The sequence below is a fragment of the Sorex araneus genome, chromosome 2 (assembly GCF_027595985.1).
Source record: "Sorex araneus isolate mSorAra2 chromosome 2, mSorAra2.pri, whole genome shotgun sequence".
Lineage (NCBI taxonomy): Eukaryota > Metazoa > Chordata > Mammalia > Eulipotyphla > Soricidae > Sorex > Sorex araneus.
In genome coordinates, this window is record NC_073303.1 from 324,107,764 (window position 1) to 324,128,270 (window position 20,507).

At 38.7% G+C, this 20,507-nt stretch overlaps 1 protein-coding gene across 3 annotated transcripts in view; it reads right to left on the minus strand.

Moving 5' to 3' along the window:
- Positions 1-6,829: 6,829 nt before the first annotated feature.
- ANKRD12 (ankyrin repeat domain 12) overlaps positions 6,830-20,507 on the minus strand; it is a 114,539-nt gene continuing 100,861 nt past the window's right edge. For all 3 annotated transcript variants that reach the window (XM_055127428.1, XM_055127427.1, XM_055127429.1), the window contains 4 exons: positions 19,952-20,050; positions 15,433-15,576; positions 10,427-10,522; positions 6,830-9,818 (listed from right to left, as the gene is read on the minus strand). In XM_055127428.1, the coding sequence (XP_054983403.1) occupies positions 9,633-9,818; positions 10,427-10,522; positions 15,433-15,576; positions 19,952-20,050 (525 nt within the window). In that variant the 3' untranslated portion in view covers positions 6,830-9,632. The remainder of the gene's footprint in view (positions 9,819-10,426; positions 10,523-15,432; positions 15,577-19,951; positions 20,051-20,507) is intronic.

Here is a 20,507-nt window from a genome sequence, read left to right on the forward strand (position 1 = left end):
CAAAAAAATGTTTCCAAAGAAGACACACAAATGAATCTCAGGGGAGAACAGCATGTGGCAGGCAGAGATGTCCCCTAACCCTGTGCCTGGATGATTTCACTGGGGTAGGTATGTCCCCCCACCTGCCCCATATGAACCCCAGAAGCCGCAAAGCTCCAGAACCCTCTCGCTGTCATGCTCACAACCAACCTTCACAGGCTTGTCCAGAGCCTCCCACACTGAAAAACCCAGGTACTCGGGACTAGTGACTGAAAACTCCAGGCTTCACAGTGAGGAATGGGCGACCTCCCCCCCATCTCCCCCAGCCTTCCGGTTCCCTGGCAGTTATGCCCAAGAACTGCCTTTGGGTGCCATTTAAACACATTATAGGCCCTGATTCAGAGACTCACAAATGAATCTCAGAAGAAACAGCATGCTGCAGAGATGCCACTGGACCCCAATTATTTAAAATTTTAGAATTCCAGGAGTGCCCGGCTGCAAAAAGCAATACAAAATAGAGTATTTATCATCTACATGTGGGACAGGTGGTGGTGGGAAGGTGGTGGGAAGGTGGAATGGTGGTGGGATTGGTGTTGAAATATTGAATATAATCAATTATTGTGAACTTTATGAAAATAAAACTAAAAAATTAAGAAAAAAATTTCAAGATATTTTTCACTTTTGCCTTTTAAATTCTTTTGTGTTTTATCAGACATTATAACAATAATAATTTTTCTCTGTAGTGCCAGGGATTGAACCCAGGTCTCGGCATGTGCAGCCTTTGCTTGACCACTAAGCCACATCCCTGACCTTCTAACATCAATTTAGCTTAACAAACAACTTGCCATGAGTAATCCAGCTGAGCTGCCTCAATTTGTGCTAAGGCACCAGCAATTTTCCTACCACTGCTCTAGGGTAAAGATGAACAAGTTCAAGGTGGTTTCTACTACATGGATTCTCTGTGGTCCTCTAGGGAACCTGACAGGTTTGAAAATAGCTTTGGAAAACCTTGTAAAAGAAGATACACACAGCTGCATCTTATAACATAAAGGTGAGTTAAAAACGAATATAGCATTAACATGCATAATGACTCACTGTAAGAATAGAAGCAACTAGGGGCTGGAGCAACAGTATAACTGGTAGGGCATTAGCCTTGCATGTGGCCGACCCGCGTTCGATTCCCAGCCCAACATGGTCCTCTGAGCACCGCCAAGGGTGATTCCTGAGTGCAGAGCCAGGAGTAACCCCTCTGCATTGCCAGGTGTGACCCATAAAGCAAAAAAAAAGAATAGAAGCAACTAGATTATGATTATTTTTATTAAATGAAAACAGAAACCTACGTTCACCTTGTACCAATGGCAGCTAAGGAACGGGATGGGATTTGGAATGTCAAGGAGAAAGGAGAGGTCTCACATGACAGGGAGTTGACTCAGATGACAAAACCAGATACTTAAGATTCTGCCTTGCCTTAAGATGGGTTTCTGTGAGAAAAAGGAGTTTTTGGGACAGGAGAGCGTATAGGCGTTAAGTCACTGCCTTACACGTGAGCACTCAGATTCAATCCTTAGTTCAGCATTCCCCCTGAACAGAGCTCGAAGTATCCCCCAAAGACTGCAAGGCATGACCCCTGAGCTAAAGAACAAACAGGGCATGAGAGTATAGTAGATATAGTACACGGTGCTTGCCTTGTACACAGCCTAGTCAGGTGCTCCCCAGGACCACAAAAGGTTCCTGAAGCACCGCCAGGAGTGATCTGGGAGCACAGAGCCAGGAGTAAGCCCTGAATACCACTGGATGTAACCCACCCACCCTCCCCCATCCCCAAATTTTAAGATCTAATGACTTGGATACATGCTGTTAGATCTTCCTCAAGTGACCGTCTCTCTGGCATAAAAGGTGGGCTCTTCAGGTGTGCAGGCTGAGGTTGTGGACAGGTAGGCGTTGAAGCTAGGAGAGGGCTGGAACGACAACCCCAGGTAACTCATGGCCCTTAAAGTACCCCCTATGACACTGGGCTCTTTCAAGGCCATCAACTGCATTAAAAGAATACCAGAATACCACTTTACATTAGGAATTATATAAAAGTATAAAATTATATAAAGTTTCACATCTCAGATAACAAGAAAGTGTGTCCAAATATAGGTTAATTCAAGACAGGGCTTAAACATTTTTTACTCAAATAATAAATAGTAGCACTATTTATTGTTGTTCACCATTGTTCACTTGGTATTGGACACCAGTAACGTCTCCATTGTGAGACTTCTTGTTACTGTTTTTGGCATATCGAATACACCACGGGTAGCTTGCCAGGCTCTGCCATGAGGGCAGGATATTCTCAGTAGCTTGCCAGGCTCTGCCATGAGGGCAGGATATTCTCAGTAGCTTGCCAGGCTCTCCGAGAGAGACGGAGGAATCAAACCCGGGTTGGCCGTGTGCAAGGCAAACGCCCTACTCACTGTGCTATCGCTCCAGTCCAATAAACAGTATTTTGAAGAAATCTAAAGCTAAAGTTTCTATCTGCGTGGTCTCATGGTTACTGCAATTACTGAGGAAAAATAAAGGAGGGAGTTTTACTCATCATGACAGTATGAATGTACTAAAAGGAAACTAGTTAAGAAAAATGAAAAGGTAGAGCACAGATTATATATCAGGACAATTGTATGGTATTTGACAAAGGATTTGTCTGTAGTATAAAAAATTCCTACAAAACATGAATTTTTAAATACTTAAGGATACTTAATAAAATGTACAGATAATAATGTATAAAAGGAATGCTTAACCACAGTTCATCAGAGAAATGCAAATTGAAAGCATAGTAAGATCCCACTGTACTTTCATTAAAATCATAAAATTAAAGACTGACAATATCAAATACTGGTGAGAATGAGAGGCAACTGGATCTTTAAAATGTTGACAGTAGGGAGTATAAAATAATTATTCTGGTGAACTGTTAAACATATCTACTTAAATTCTGACCTTGTAATTATACTCTAAGCGAAATAGAAAAGTACATTTACAAGAACTTGCATATTCTATTGTTTTTGTTCACTGATTTGAATAAAAATTTCAGTCCCAAACTGAAAATCATTACCAACAAAATGTGGAAAACCCAGTTTTTCTACTAATTTAAAAAAGTAAGAATGTAGCCAGAAAGAAAAACAGAGATGAAGTTGCTTTCCTTATATGCTGTCAGTCTGGTTTCAATCCCTAGCACACGTATGGTCCCCCTGTGCCCTGCCAGGAGTCACCCCTGAGAGCACCGTCAACTATGGCCTTAAATTCCAAACGCTCCCCCAACACACATCTCCAAAAGGGACAGGGATTATTGATATATAAAACATAGAACAAGATGTAAAGAAATACAAATCTCTTGGTACAATTGAGTATCTTGTAATGGTATTTGAAGTTAGTAAGTCTTATGTTGGAGAAAGAAGGCAGACACAAAAAAGAATGTACTAACCCGTTAAGTTAAAAAGTGGGTTTAACCAGGACCAGAGCGACAGTACAGCCAGGAGTAATTCTTGACTGCAGTGCCAGGAGTAACCCCTGAGCATTACTGGGTACCACCACCCAAAAGTCAAAAGCAAAGGTATAACCAAAATATGTGGTGATTGGAATAAAATCAAATATAGTCATTACCTTTGGGGTAGGGGATATTGACTAAAATGGTGAATGAGAAAACTTTCTGGAGAGATGAAAATGTTTCCTAATATCTTGAATTAAGTGATGTTAAAAGGTGAATGGGCTTTTTTCTTTCTTTTTTTTAAAGGACTTGTATTGCACATTGCTTGCCAGGTGTTGCTGCTGACCCTGGTTTGATCCCAGGGAGTGACAGAGCCAAGCAGAGCCAGGAGCAACCCCTGAACATTGATGATCAGGCCCTGAATCTCTCCAAAAGAACAAAACACATGAGGACTTTCTCTGTAAGCAATACATATATATATATATATATATATATATATATATATACCCATTCCTACATGTTCCCACATAAGTTTTCTTTAAACACGGAAACAGAAGATTCACATCTGAACGTGTCAAGGTACTAGATATTTAGATGTGGGAACTTTCACCCTCAGTGTGTGGGGGAGGGTCCCAGTAGTTTGGGCCACACTCTGCAGTATTGAGGATTTTCTCCTGGCTGTGCTCAGGGGACCATATGTAGTGTCAGGAATCCAGTTGGGGCTGGCAGCTTGCCAGCAGGAGTCTAATCCCCTAACTTTTTGACCCTGTAAATGTGGGATAAAGTTAAACCACCTTTTCATACTTTGTTGTTGTTTCTGAGCCACACACCCACGTTACTCAGGACTTACTCCTGGCTCTGCACTCAGGGATCACTTCCAAGCAATGCTTGGGGGACCACATATAGTTCTAGGGAATCAACTTGGCAAGTGCCCACTTGCTGAACAACTGCTCTGGCTTCTAAAAAGCTTTAAGGCACTGGAGTACTAGGGTTACAGTGCATTTTCTTTACATGTGGCCAACCGATGTTTGATCCCTCGCACCCCTTGATCTCTTGAACTTAGTGTGGCCCTCAAATCAAAAGTACCAGGTGTCTTGTTTTTAATTAATAAGCTAAACAAATATTTTCTTTCGTATGTTGGGGTCTCACCTAGTGATGCTCAGGGGTTACTCTTGGCTCTGCACTCATGAATCACTCCTGGTGTTGCTCAGGGGACTGTGAGATGCTGGAACTCAAACTCACATCAGCTGTGTGCAAGGCAAAGGGCCCCCAAATGTTGTATTATTGCTCCGGTCCCTCATTAAATTTTGAACTAACCCACCTAATAAAACTGAATCCCTGTGCACATGAAGCCTATGATTATTTTTTAGGTACATAGATTTACATGTACTGGGGCCGAGATCTCTAAGGCTGCTCGGATCGGGACTGGGCCTATTACACCCAGATTCCCTACTTTCCAGTAGCTAGTCACACCCACAAACTGGCCCCCAGAGCCATGTAATCTCATCAACGGCCAACATCCAGAGTATAAAACCAAGCTCCCGGAAGAGCAACAAAGACTCTCTTGCCCCCATGCCTGGCTGTTTTCATCAGGGTCCCTCAGAGAGGCGAGTTGAGTTTCCCTCCCTGCCCAGAGCAGAGCCCCAACAGTTGAAGACCTCCGGAACCCCCGCCACACTCATGCTCAAGGCCAGTCTCCACACATTCGGATGAGTCTCACACATGAAGGACCCCGCAGAGTAACCCAAGTGTGCAGGACCCGGGGCTGAGATCTCCAAGCCTGCTCGGATTGGGACTGGGTCTCTTCCACCCAGATTCCCCATTTTCCAGTAGCGAGGCAGTCACACCCATAAACTGCCCCCAGCGCCATGTAATCCCATCAATGGTCAACATTCAGACTATAAAACCAAGGGGCTGGAGCAATAGCACAGCGGGTAGGGCGTTTGCCTTGCACGCGGCCGACCTGGGTTCGATTCCCAGCATCCCATATGGTCCCCTGAGCACCGCCAGGAATAATTCCTGAGTGCATGAGCCAGGAGTAACCCCTGTGCAATGCCGGGTGTGATCCAAAAAGCAAACAAAACAAAACAAAACAAAAACAAGAACAAAAACAGACTATAAAACCAAGCTCCCAGAAGACATCTGTTAGCCTAGTTCTCCCTCTTGAAGAACCTGGCAAGCTCCCCATTACGTATTCCATATGCCAAATACAGTAACAATGATGGGTCTCATTCCCCTGACCATGAAGAGCCTCTAATGTGGCACCATTGGGAAGGACAAGTAGAGAGAGGCTGCTAAAATCTCAGGGCTAGGATGAATGGAGACGTTACTGAGCCTGCTCAAGCAAATCAATGATCAATGAGATGAGTGACAGTGACAGCGACAGTTTTACATGTTAAATCTTCTGTGGAGATACTGCACACATATAAACAAATTTAAAGTTTATAGCTTTAAATTTAAAGCTTTCAAGTTTAGTCCTTGAGTAAAGTTATTTTATTTTTACTCTTTTATGGCAATAGTTAATATTTCTAGATTATTTTTAGCCATCATGACTATGAGAATTGTTAAAACTTTGTTTCTTCCATGAATATGGTTTTACTGATTGAAAAATATTTTGAAGCGAGTACTTCGATGAAGACATTTTAAACTCCTAAACAGTTTTCCCAAAGATTAATATCTCTTGGAAGATTACTTTTCCCTGAGAGGTTTGAAAAATATTTAAAAAATATTGAAAGTACAAAATCACAGGATTGGGTCAGAGTGACAGTACAGGATATAGGGCACCTGTCTTGCATGCAGCAGAACTAAGTTAGAGTCCCTCTGGTACTAAGCCCTGAACACTGCCAGGTGTGGCCCCCAACAAAACCTACAAGGGCAAAAGCATAAGACTATCTCCGCACATTTTCTCTATATAAAATTCTGTTTTTAAACGCCTGAAAATCAGATAGGATTTAAAATATTGCTAACTTTTTAGAGCATCAAGAAAAATACACATGGAGGGAAAGGAAAGTGGCTCAGTGGTAGTTTTGTACATGCATGAGATGTGGGTCAGATAGCTAACATTGCAAAACACAATACCACCCCCCTATTGAAATCTGCTCGCACTTTTTAGAATAACTATTATTCTTAAGTCCCATTAAAATAAGCTCCATGGTGTGGTTCGGGATTTTTGTGGTTATGAGGTTTGTAGTATGTCTAATACTTAAAATTCATTTTGACACTTCATTAGGGAATAGATTTGAACTTGAAAGGCTAGTTCTTCAGAGACTGGCTCTCCAAAATTAAGTATTTATGCGAATTTGTTTGTTGCCCTTAAACATTGGTGTTTGGCTCAGTCATGGCAATTGGGGAAAAAAAAGACATTTAGCACACATTTCACATTTTTTTTTATAAAAATATAACTCTTTATTAAATAACATGCACAAATATCAACTAGTCATTTATTAAACAGGTATGATTTAGAACAAGATTTAAAGAAATACAAATCCTTCAGTACAATTTAGTATCTTGTTCATAATATTTGAAGTTAAAAAAAAATCACTGATTAAACTAACCATTTTATTTCTTTTTAGAATCCTAAATCTGTTTAGGCATATATCGCATTCCAAGTTTTTCTAGCATTTCAGAACTTCAGAATATATTTAATATCAAAAGGCCTTAACTATATATTCCTTAAATTCGCACCAAGAAGGCATTCACTTTTCTTTTTAAGCTAACTAATCAGCTTTGAGTCAGTTTATAAAGGAAAGCAGAATCGTGACAGGCTCCAGTTCCTTGAGGTACCACTAACGAGGCTGTGGACTGGGGTTAATAAAACTGGGATGACTCACTGTAGTATGCCAGATTCTAGCTTGCTTGCTTTTCCTCTTCTGAACTTGGTATGTTTGGCCGAACACTGACTGCCCTCTCCCCTGCGTACCCCTTCTCTGGTTGGATCATCAGAACAAAATGCTATAAACTTACCCTTCTCATATTTTCTGTACCTTCAAGGCTCAATAACCTTTATATGTTCAGGCAAAAGTACAAATAAAATTTGCATTAAGTTTTTCATATTAAAAGTATTGCTTTTATAAATCAGGTTTTAATGTCCCCAGCTTTAATAAACTTAACTTCAACAAAACCAGTGCTTCAAAATCTACCCTGCCTTTCTTGGCCACATTTTATCCAATAAAAAAAGGCCAAAATCTTTCACCTAAATTTCTAAAGAATACTACAGCCAACTTTTATAATAAAATCCTTGCACTGTGTATTTTTAACACGTGCAGCTTTATTGCGCATGCCAAGTACAGTATGAGTTAAAATATAAATTGATGTAAAAATTCAAAAATCCCTAAGCTTAATATATACCTTTGCACTCTAAAACTTCAAATTTTACATTCTCTCCCATTACCTGGGATTTTAAACTTACAAGAAAAATTTAAATTACACTTCGTTCCTAGTGATTCTTTTTGCTTTTCTCTATCTGAATAAAAAAATTCATTACTATTTTATAATTCAATAATTTAAGAAAGTACAATTGGAAAGTTCTGTAATTTTTTTTTTCCATACACTTATGGTCAACTTCATACTAACCTAATTTTTCTTGGAAAAATGTTTAATTTCAGCAGCAGTATCAGATCTAAAATATTCCTGAATATTTAATCTATGTCACATTAAGGAGAAAATGGAATATTCCTAGGTATACTGCTAATAATTAAAAGCAGCACACCAAATCTTAAATTATAAAATTTTGAAAATTATGTTTTGTATCTTGATACAAGGAAAAAATACAACATAATAAATTTTCATCAATACTGCAGAGATTTTTATCTGCACTGATCAGAACACACCTAAATTTCCTTATTTAGACTACCAAGTATCTCCTTTGAGTACTCAGTTTTTATTTTAAAAGTGCAAAGGCAATTAAGCTTAAAACATTATATTTAAGCAATGTAAAAAAGTTTTACAATGATTTAACATGACCAATAAAATTTATTAAACATATTTACATATATTCACAGATTCTTTCATAGTTGAGTATTAAAATAGACATTTACAATTTCAGAATTTTCAAAGGCATTTTTTGGGGGGTGTTATATACGCTCTACTGTGAGATGAAAAGAGCTTTTTTTTTTTTGAATAACTAATTCTAAATAATATGTCCAACATTTTAAGTCACAGGAACAATCCCAAGAGACTAGTATGAAACACTTTACACTACCTTTAGGCATCAATTATGAAGAGAATTAAATTATAGGGCGCATGCAATACAACTCACAGTCTTTACAGATATGGTGATGAAAACAAGCTAACTCAAACACATGCATGCCTTATTTAAAAGTTTTGTTTCCAGAACACACTAATACGACACTCCATACAAATTACAACTTTGGTCCAATAAAACATAGACAAACAGTTTTATAATTATTTCTTTGTACATGTTTTGACTACCAATCCCTTTGTGTACATTTGACCATTAATTACAAGATTTACATTTGCACAATATGTATAAAATAAGTTATTAAAAAGGAAGAGTATTAAAACTCTGAAAAGAAAACTGTACAATCAATTTACAGATGATAACAAACTGAAGAAATTTTGTGCCAAGTTTTTTCTATATCAGAAACTATTTGGTAGGAACTGGATCTTTTAGATTATGGATGTATTTTAGTAAAGCTTGGAGAGCTGAATACTAGTGGTTATCTTATTAGTTAGAATGCAACAGCTTCCAGCGCTGTTAGTCAATTCTCAACTTTCTAAATCTCTACCATAGTCTGGCAACACGCTCTAAGGCAGTGTTTCTCAGCCTGTCGGGAGTGCCCCTTCTGACCTCTTCCTTCCTGTGGCCCTCTAGTCTTGTGTTCCCACTTATACATTTTTTTTTTTTTTTGCCTGTGCTGAACTGGACTATCTTGGAGACTCATAGGGAGTCTGTATAGTGGCCCCTGGTTGAGAAACGCTGCTCTAAAGGAATGGTTAGCTCTCATCAATATAAATAATCGTTTCAGTTAGAAACTGTTTGGATCTAAGATCCAAAATAATTTCTTCAATTTCGTATAAAACAACAGTGTTTACTACATTATCAACTTTAGTTGAAATTTACTAACAATTTTAAAGGCATAATAACAATATTTTTGTCACAAGGCAGTATTCCACAGTATAATACTCTTGAGCCTCACCAGTTTAAGAGCACACACTGAAATAATGACCTCTAGATAGGAGTCAATTCAAAGTCATCATTAACATCAACAAGGGGAACATAAAACTCCTGAATTTCATAAATGCTGATAGATTTATAGGTAGCAGGATCAAGTTCCTGGAGTTTGAGCTGCCATTCTAATCTCTGGACGGCATTCAGAGCTGCAGCTTCATGTTGTTGCCTCATTAAAAGACAAGTCTATTTAAAAGAGAATAAAAAGTTGATGTAAAGGGGGGGAAAAGTTATTTTATTGAATATGCTGAGGATTAATCTTATCCATGTTTTCTTTAGGGGAATATATTAATAGAGGAATATATCGCGTATATGGAATGTTTTAAAATTATGTATTTCTTTTATTCTGTGTCCAATTGACAGTATTTCCAGGTTTGTAATGTCGCTAGACTGTTCTTTCAAGTAATGAGATTTCAAATTACTAAAAAAATAATAAAAATCTAAAGAAAATTATTTATGAAATGGAACCCATAAATAGAATCATTTGGATCTATTTATGGATTCTATCATGATGTAGAATCATAATGGGTAATAATTTAAGAAGTTTCCCCATTACAAACTTCTTTTCCATGGATAACTTCATCTTTTATACTATATCGGTCCTAAAAAATGAAATTTTCTTTCTATTTTTCCTTTTCCTTCTTATTATTATTCTGTGTAAGGAGAAATGACAAATTAATGGATCTACTCTTAATCTTCCTCTCCAATATAGCTGAAATTTTATTTTATAGCTGAAATTTTTATCTTTAGAGAGGAAAACAACCATTTAAATTCGACTTCTAAAACATACGTACCTTTAATTTGTCAAATTTATCATCCACATCTTGTAACCAAGACATGAACTGCCTTGCATTAAAGCGATCCCTCACGGAAGTTTTACTGTCATCAGACTGAAAAAGAACATTCATGTATTTGAATATTGTAAAACAGCCCATATAAAATTAAAAAAAATTTATTTGAGGCACCATGATTTATGATACTGCTAACAATGTACACAGGTTCCAACTCTACTCCACACCTTCTACCAGTGTCTTAGTGCTCCCCGACTCCCATCTCTGCAATGGCAAGCTCAGTTTCTGTGTAAAAAGTGTCAAGCCACTTTTCCCTAAAATATCACTGTCACTGTCATCACTGTCATCCTGTTTTGTTCATCGATTTACTTGAGCAGGCGCCAGTAACGTCTGCATTCCTCCCAGCCCTGAGGTATAGCAGCCTCTCCTTACTTGTCTTTCCCAACAACTGAAGGCTCTTTCTGGGTCAGGGGAATGAGACCTGTTACTGTTACTGTTTTTGGTATATCAAATATGCCACGGGGAGCTTGCCAGGCTCTGCCCTTCGGGCAGGATACTCTTGGTAGTTAGGCGGGCTCTCTTCCTAAAGTATATGAATAAAAATTTCCCTAAAACATAAAGTGAATTAAAACTTAATAAAGCACTAATTTTCATATTCTAGGTTATTAGAAGTCTTAGGATAAAAGTAGAAGACTTCTACTTTTACTTGAATAAAAATATTTGTTTCTAAGTCAGGGAGAGAGCACACATGCCTTCCATAAGCTCATGCACATCTCTGGCACTGCATGTCCCTGCTTCTCACCCCACTCCCGGACAGCCTTCCTAGATCTGTATCCTCAGGTCCTGGCTTTAGGTAATCTGGTCTGGTTGGCTCCTGAGCACTGCCTGCAAGGCCCTCCCTTCCCACAAACTGGTGGCTTAAATTTAAGTTAAACTGTTCTAAATAAAACAGTCTAAATAAAACCGTTAAATTTACTGATTGAGAGTAAGCTGTGTAACAGTGGGAAAAATAAAAGCCCACATGGAAAAAGTACTTTCTCTGCTATGGTAATTTATATCCTTTGTTATTAGTTTGTCTGATTTTTCTTGTCTTTTTTAGGATGATCCTTCCTGTACTGTCCATGTTCATACTTTGTCTTTTAAGTTCTTTGAGTTAATATTCCTTTATAGCACCTCACAGTTTTCAGCTTGTACCATCTCACCGTAGTAACTGAATATATCATAGCATACCCAACACCGAGTGTAGGTATGGCATGATTCTCAACCACCACCAACTCTTAGCCCACTTTATCTGTCCTGCCTCCATTTTTTTCCTCTCTCTGGTAAGCAATACTGTTCAAAATATTACCTCTATGGTTTTGCTTGTTTGCTTCTTTATTTCATGTGAGAATATTGTATGTTAAGGCTTTCTCCTCTGACTTACTTCTTCACTTACTGTAAGCCCCTCAAGGGTTTTCCGCTGTCACAAGTGCCAGGATTTTCCACCCTCCCATATCAGCAAAGTTCAGGGCTTGTTCCTGGTTCTGTACACAGGATTATTCCTGGAGGGACTTGAACCATTTGTGCTGCCTGGGTCTGCCAGGTGCAAGGTAAACGTTTCACCAGCTGTACTATCTCACTGGCTCCACATTTCATCTTTTATATGGCTTAGTATTTCACTGTGTATGTATTTTATATTTTTTATTCAATCATTTTCATTGGATACTTAGGTGGTTTCCATATCTTGGCCACTATAAATAGACTGAAATAAGGCACATTTGCATTTTCAAATTAGACCCTGGAGTGGACCACTGGGTATTACGATAGTTTTTTTTTTTAGGGGGGGGGTCACACCCAATGATGCTTAGGGGTTATCATTATCAGTATCTTTCCACTCAGGAGTTACTCCTGGCAGTGCTTGGGGGACCATCTAGGATGCTGGGGATTGAACCCAGGTTGGCTGCTTGCAAGGCAAATGCCCTACCTGCTGTACTATGATAGTTTAATTTTTTTAAAGGAAAAACTTCATACTGTTTTCTGTAGTGGCTACACATTATATCACCAACATACACATAATATCACCAACAGTGCAAGGGAGTATCTCAGTCTTCCTATCCTTACCAACTGTCTCTTGGATATTGTGGCTAATGTGAAGTGAAATCTCATTGGAGCTCAAGGTAGGTGCTTGGCTACAAAACCACATCTCCTGCTCTCACTGTTTTTGACTTTCATTTCTCTAATGTTAGGAGAAATAATACAGAACATCTTTTCATGCATCTGTCTGCTAAAATGTCTCTTTGGATCCTGTTTTTAAATCAAGATTTTTTTTTTGATGAGTATCAAGCCTTATATGAGCAATACATTTCTTACTTTTTCAATGACATATTGCTAAGTACAGGGGTTAGTTTTGTGTCGTCTTGACAGGTCAACTGCTTTTATAATTTATATTCCACTAGTCAAGTCATTTGGTAGCTCTTACTTCCTTACTTCTTTTACTTATTAAAAGATTACCTCAAGTATTGCTTTGCTCAGAACTTGATGACCCATTTTAAAGGCATGATTTCATCTTTCATAATGGCACAGTAGAATATATACCACAGGTTCTTGGTTGAGGCATCTGTCAAGGGACATTTAGATTGATTCCATGGATTTCTTTTTTTGGGGGGGGTGTGAGATGGCCAATCTCTGGGCCATACCAGGTGATGCTCAGGGACAACTCCTGGCTCTGTGCTCAGGACTCAGTCTTGGCGGTTCTCAGGGGACCAGAAGAAATGCCGAGAACTGAACCAGGGTTGGCCATGTACAATGCAAGCGCCCTCCCCACTATACCATCTCTCTTGAGCATGGTTTTTGGCTATTGTAAATAAAGCTGCTATGAATGCAGGAACATAAATATTCTTTCTGAATTAGGGTTTTCATGTCCTTCAGATAAATTTCATATCCTTCAGATAAATAACAAAGGTCTTGTACTGTTGGATCATTTGAAATTTCCATTTTAATTTTTATTGTGGGGGTCATACTTTGTGGTGCTTATAGGTCATGCAGTGCTAGAAGTCAAACTCACTGCAAAGCATGTGCTCTACCACCTACACCACATTCTAGGCACTTCCATTTCTTTTGTTGTTTTATTTTTGGGCCACACCTGGCAATGCTCAAGGTTACTCCCGGCTCTGTGCCAAGGGATCACTCATGACGGGCTCAGGAGATCATATGGGGTGTTGGGGACTGAACCCAGGTTGGCTCTGTGCAACGCAATTGCCCCATCCGCTGTCCTATTGCTCTCTCCTCCTTCCCACTTCCTTTTAAAAGCAACATCCATACCTTTTTCCATAGACACTCTACCAAATTATGAGCAGCGATTTAGAGTTCCTGCATCTCCAAATCTCACTATATTTTGTTTCCAATATTTTGTTTGTATTTTGGTCACAACCAGTGGTGTGCAGGGATTACTTGGTTCTGAGTGTAGTAGGGGTGCTCAGGGGACTGTATGTGGTGCCGGGGCAATGGACTGGGAATAGCCACATGTAAAGCAAGTGCCTCATCCTGCACTATCTCTTTGGCTTCTCCAATCTTCTTGATACAGGACATTCTCAATAGTGTGAGATGATGCTGTAGTGTGGTTTGGTTTGCATTTTCCTGATAAGTAATGCTGAACATTCTTTAATGTGTCCATGGGACACCTCTCTTTGGAAAAAGCCAATTCATGCGGTTTGTCCATTTTAGGTGGCTTGCTCCCGTTGTGGAGTTGTGAAAGTGTCTCAAAATTTGATGTACTTTCATTTGTTCTTGCTTGACTTCCATGCCATTTGCGCCGGCACTCTGAATGTTGAGGTCTCACACTTTATCACCTATGTTTTCTTCTATATATCTAAGTCTTTAATGTTTCAAGGTGATTTTTGTGTATAGTGTTAATAGTGATAAGGTTCTATATTTTGCATGTCACAGCTGAGTTTTCACAGCATCATTGTTAGAGCTTTTCTCTTTATTTTTTTAGCCTTTCTTTTCTGTACTTTTTCTTTTTATACTAGATCTAATTTTGCTTTATGAAGCACAACTATGTCAGAAATATGACAACTACTATATTTGTTACTGAATTCATGTAACTTTTGTTTTTGTACCACATCCAGCAGTGCTCAGGGAGTACTTTTGGAACTATCCTTCCTTTTTTAGAGAGGGTTGGGGGTAAGAGGTTGTTTTGGGGCCACACCCAGCTGTGCCCAAGGCTTACTCTGCACTCAGGGGTCACTCCTAGCAAGCTCAGGAGACCATGTGGGGTGCCAGGGATCAAATCTGAGTCAGTTGCTTGCAAGGCAAGTGCTGTATCCACTGTACTCTCTCTGGTCCTGCTTTCCTTTTAACACTTTCACAATAAAGAAATTCATTTTGCTGTAGTATTCTTATTGCTTTAAGGTCAGACTGAATATATAAACATCTACTTTAAGAACAAATTATATTATTTGTATTTTAATACATATATCTGTAATTATCTGTTTTGAAAAAAGAGCATATTATCTGCTTTTATAAAAATTGAATTTTTAGGGGACCTTAGAAAACAGGTCATCAGGTGATTTTTTTCATTTTGTTCTTGTTTTGGGGCTACACCCAGTTGTGTTTAAGAATTACATCTAGCAGGTCTTACATGGGATTCTGGGGATCAAACCTGAGCTGGCAAGCACCTTAACCTCTGTACTATCTATTTTTCCAGCCCCAGAATCAGTTGATCTGGTCTAAAGATTTTCTCTTTTTTTCTCTTTTTTTTTGGGTCACACCTGGTGATGCACAGGGGTCACTCCTGGCTCATGTACTCAGGAATTATCCCTGGCGGTGCTCAGGGGACCTTATGGGATGCTGGGATTCGAACCCGGGTCGGTTGCGTACAAGGCAAACGACCTACCCGCTGTGCTATCACTCCAGCCCCATATTTTCTCCTTTTACTGTAACTGCAGAATTCAAGTTTCTTCCATGGAAACAGATCACAAAAACACTCAGTTATCTTTGTGAGTATTTTATCTGTCATCAGCATACTTTACCTGAGCGTCCAATGGCACACTGTATACTTCTGCATCCAGTAAAACAGTGCATGCACTAAATGGCAAGGTTTGATTTGCCAATGTTCTTGCAGCTCTGTAATGAACTCGTAAAACTTCCTGTTCATTGGATACAATGAGTTTTTCCTAGTTGAACATATAATTAAAAAATACATAAACCACTTGTTTTTCAAATGAACTAAATATCATTTAATACATACAAATTTTGAATTCTTTTTCTTGCAACAAGCTTTGAGAACTTTCAAATTTAAGAACTTTCTTTATAACTAAATTTTCTTTTTAAAATTGGCAGTCTCTTCACAATTATTTTTAAAATAAATATGATGGTTTTTAGTATGTAGTACACATATACATATAAGTTAGTACACATATAAGATATTCATTCATTACCGCGAGTAAATCCTAGAATATTTCCATCATTTCAAAAAGGAATTCACTCTCCTTGGCATCCATTGATCTACTCTGTTTCTATTTATTTATCTATAATGAACATCTGACATAAAAGCAGGCATAGGGTACTTTAGTGGTCTTTGTAATTTCTTTCATTCATGCCTCTTCTTTTCAAAGTTCATCCACATTGCAGCATATATTATTACTTGCTTTTTATGGCTGTAAAATACTCTGCTACAGGAATGTCACATTTTATTTATCTTTCAGTTGATGCACTTCTGTAAATTCTACCTTTGGGTTATTATAAATGATGCCACTATGAATGTTCATGCTCAAGTATCTGTTTTTTTGTTTTGCTTTTGGATCACAACTAGTGTTGCTCAGGGACTACTCTGAGCCCAATGCTTAGGGGACAACACAGAGCTGGGACTGAATCTAGGCCTCAAAGCACGTATTCCAGTCCTTAGGATATCTTCCCTGGCCCTGATAGATGTTTTCATTTCTTTTGGGTAAAAAATTGACAATAAAACTGGCAGTTCTCTGTTTTGAGGAGTTGATGAACTGTTTTTAATAGGAGCTGCATCATTTTACATTTCTTTTCTGGGGGGCCTGCCACTGGCACTGGGGTGGTAGTTCAGTTCCAGGGTCAGCAGATGCAATGCTTGAGCCTTGTGATAACTGGACACGTGGGTCAGCCCTGTGGTATAGAAACTTTCAAGGCCACAGCTCAAGTTGCTCGGGCTCCTTAAAGGCTAAACTCAGTGATGTTATTGGGACCATGTGGTGCCAGGAATCTAACCCTGGTTGGGTGTCCGTAAGCACGTGTCCTAAGTGCTGTACTAGTTCCCATTCCCACTTCACAGTTCTACCAGCAATGTAAGAGATCTCCACTTTATTTTGGATCCACCTGGGAGTGCTGAGGGGACCATATGTGGAGTCAGGGATCAAACCAGGGTGAGCTGCATGCAAGGCAAGCTCCTTAACCACTGTGTTATTGCTCCAGTCCCCAAAAGTTCCATTTTCATATCCTTGCAAACATTTGCTTTTGATTATAACCATTCTAATGAGCAAGAAGTCCCATGCCAATGTGATTGCAAATTCTCTTTTTTGTCTTTGCTTTAACTTTTGTACTGCATCTCTCTGGCCCAAGGTCATCATTCTTACTGTTGTATATTTTAACTTTACAGAGAGCCTCTCAAATCTTGAGACAAGATATGGGAGTACGAGAGTATTGCTTCCTCTTAAGTTCTTGGGATGAGAGAGTGGGTAATATACAGTCCTGAAATAACGAGCAAGAGGCTCAAGCAATTCTTTTTTGTTGTTGTTGTTCTAAACTCCTCCTTTATTTTTTTAAATTTTTATTAGAGAATCACTGTGATGTACAATTACAAACTTATGAACTTTTGTGTTTGCATTTCAGTCATACAGTGACTGTTTACCCATCCCTTTGATTTGGGCACAGCATTATACTTGCTCTCGATTTTTCATAAAAAGTGGCCCTCTAGTGTTTCTTAACCTGAGGTTCTCATACTCTAAACTTGGGGATAGGGGAGAGATTACTTGTGAACTTGAAAAGGGGGGAAAAACTATTTTACTAATTTCTAACAAGCGTTATTTTTATTTGAAAGGGGGGGGAACACATACAAAGGTGCTCAGGAACTACTCCTGCTCTGTGCTCAGGAATGAGCCCTGGTGGTACTTAAGGGACCATATGCAGTGCTAAGAATTAAACAAGGAACGGGGGTGCTGCACAAAAGGTAAGTGCCTTAAGTACTAGGCAAGTACTATCTCTGGCCCATTTCTTGTTCTTTTTTTCTTTCTTTTTTGTTTCTGGGCTACACTTGGCTTTGCTTAGTGCTTACTCCTGGCTATGTGCTCAGGGATCAGGCTTGGGAACCATACGAGGTGCTGGGGATCAAATCTGGGTTAGCAGCATGCAAAGCAAATGCTCTACCTGGTGTAGAGCAACTGTTCTGTCCCCTCTCTGGCCTACATCTCTTCAATGTGAATGGAAGCCGCAATCTACAGTATTATCAGACACTTCTGCAATTTTGTCACCCACTGAAATCACATATTTTCAATTTATATTATAGTTACTATAGCTATTGCCTCCCCAATTTTTTAAATTAGTATCTCTTTAAAATTACAACAGTCATGAGACCTGTTGTATAGAACACCTGTCTGTAGTTTTCCTATATAAAGGTACTTGAGAATACCAGATTATTTTGCATCTGGTAGTTACCCAGGACCAAAAGGTATGGTTTTGTTTGACAATATTTGAAAGAAAGAGCAAGTTTGCTATTTATTAAAGTTTTATAATTTGCAAGTTCAGATGAGAATTCTTACCTGTACAAAATGGATATTGCTTCTGTAACAAAGATTAGTATAGAGACGACTTTAACACTACTGATGTCATAGGATGTGTCTTTTTTGAGTCCTACATGGCAGTTGCTGAGGTCTACTTCCCATCTATATTTAGGGATCACTCCTGGCTGTACTTGTGGGACAACATAGTGGATGGAACCTGGCCTTTCACTTGCAAAGCATACTTGCATAGCAGACATACAGGACATTGAACCATTTCTCTGGACCTGACCTAAAATGATCAAAATTCTTCCTGACATGGGCTAAGCAGTTTTAAGTTCTGTATTAGTGCTTCTTTTATTTGTTCTCTTTGTGGTAACAATTTTATTTATAAAAAACATTGTGAGAAAAGGTTCTATATTTAGATTGTTACAGTACAAAAAACAGATAAAAACATTTGCTCTAAGTAATCAATTAACTATGGAAAAAACCCTACATATTTAGTTTTGTCTGTATATAAATATGCACATCTCTGGAAGAAGAATCATACCTTTTCTTCCAAAAAATTAGAAAGAAGTTTCTTCTTAAAAAGTTAGAAAAAAGTTTATAATTTTTTTAAAAGTGGGTTTTTTTGGTTTGCTTGGTTTTTGGGCCACACCCAAATGGTACCCTGGGATTGGCTAGCCCCGGCTCTGCATTCAGGGATCACTCCTGATGGATGCTTGGGGACTATATAAGGTGCTGGGGATCATACCCGGGGCTAGTGCATGTAGGGCAAACGCCCTACCCATTGCATTATGTCTCCAGTCCCATCAAAACTTTTTGAATCAAACAATTCTATACTAAGATACTGTTGTCTTAATTTTTCAAAATAATAAAGGACTTCTCCAAGCAGCACAGAGGAGAATATCCACTCCTTTGAGGCCGCCTTTCTGGAGTCAGAATCCTTTTGAAGAGGGCTATTACTGCCTCTAAGAGAAAGTCAGAATCATTACAGTAGAGGTTAGTCTGATATACTATAATGTGTCATGAACTTGCCTCAAACAGTGGCCAAGTCCTATTTAACCCCTACAACTGCATATGGCTCCCCAAGTAGAATTGGGAGTAGTTTCTAAACACTGTTGGTATCGCCCAAAACCCTCCTAAAAATCAACCCTAAACCTCTCCTCCAAAAAACCTCAAGAAAACTAAAAAAGGAAAAATAAAGGTTTTAGATGAAGACAGATATATAAGGATCAGCATGCACAGCATTTTGCATGTATTTTGCACCAAATAACAACTATTCCAAAATTTGGAAATACAAATGTCCCACCAGGAACTTAAAACTATGGTCAAAAAACTCAATAATAAATAATCTGATTTTTATGAATCAAAAATACATGGGGGTTGGGTGCAGGCAGAAAGACAGTACAATGGGTAGGTGCTTGTCTTGCATATGGCTGACCGAGTCTGAATCCCTGAACGAAGAGCCAGGAGTCAGCTCTGTGGGGAAGGGGTTCAAGTCCTGCATCTTGATGACTCCATTTTATCCCTAGCACCAGAGTGTTTCTCTGAATACTGCACCCCCAGGAGTCACTCTAGAGGACAGAGAAAGGAATAGTTTCCAAGCTCCACCAGTGTGGCCTAAAATACCCAATGAACTTTAGCAAAACAAAAAAATAAGCACACAACATGAACTGCAACATGGGAACAGTTCTTAAAGCCAAGTAAAATGTTTCCATCTATAAGTCTCTTGATAAGACAGGAAACTCAATCTACTTTTGAAAATAGTAGGTTTAGCATAATTTTAAACTCAAATACTTCTTACCCTTTCAATACTGTGCTGTAGACGTAATTTCATTCTTACAACTTCTTGTTGTCGAAAAAGCTCTTTAAGTGGATCTGACAGTGAAGGTGGTGGTGTAATCTAATTAAAAAAAATATGGTTAAAAATACCAGGTTTTACTTACAACAATAAATGATTCTTATAAGATTTAACCATTTTAGTGCACTATATATTGAAGACCTAAATTCTAATGTTCTCTACCTTAAGACAACAGCAACAATTGTACAACTGCCTTTCAGCAAACAGATGTTTTAATTTTTTTTTCTTTTTGGTTCACACCTGGCGACATGCAGGGGTTATTCTTGGCCTTGCACTCAGGAATTACTCCTGGTGGGGCTCAGGGGACCATATAGGATGCTGGGAATCGAACAGGGGTTGGCCGCGTGCGAGGCAAACGCACTACCTGCTGTGCTCCAGCCCCTAATTCTTTTTAATTATGTGATAACCCACTTTACATGACAAAAAGATTATGGCAACTTCATCTCTAATTTGATAATGAAACAAAGCTGTAGTTACTGCATCTTAGTAGATACTAAAG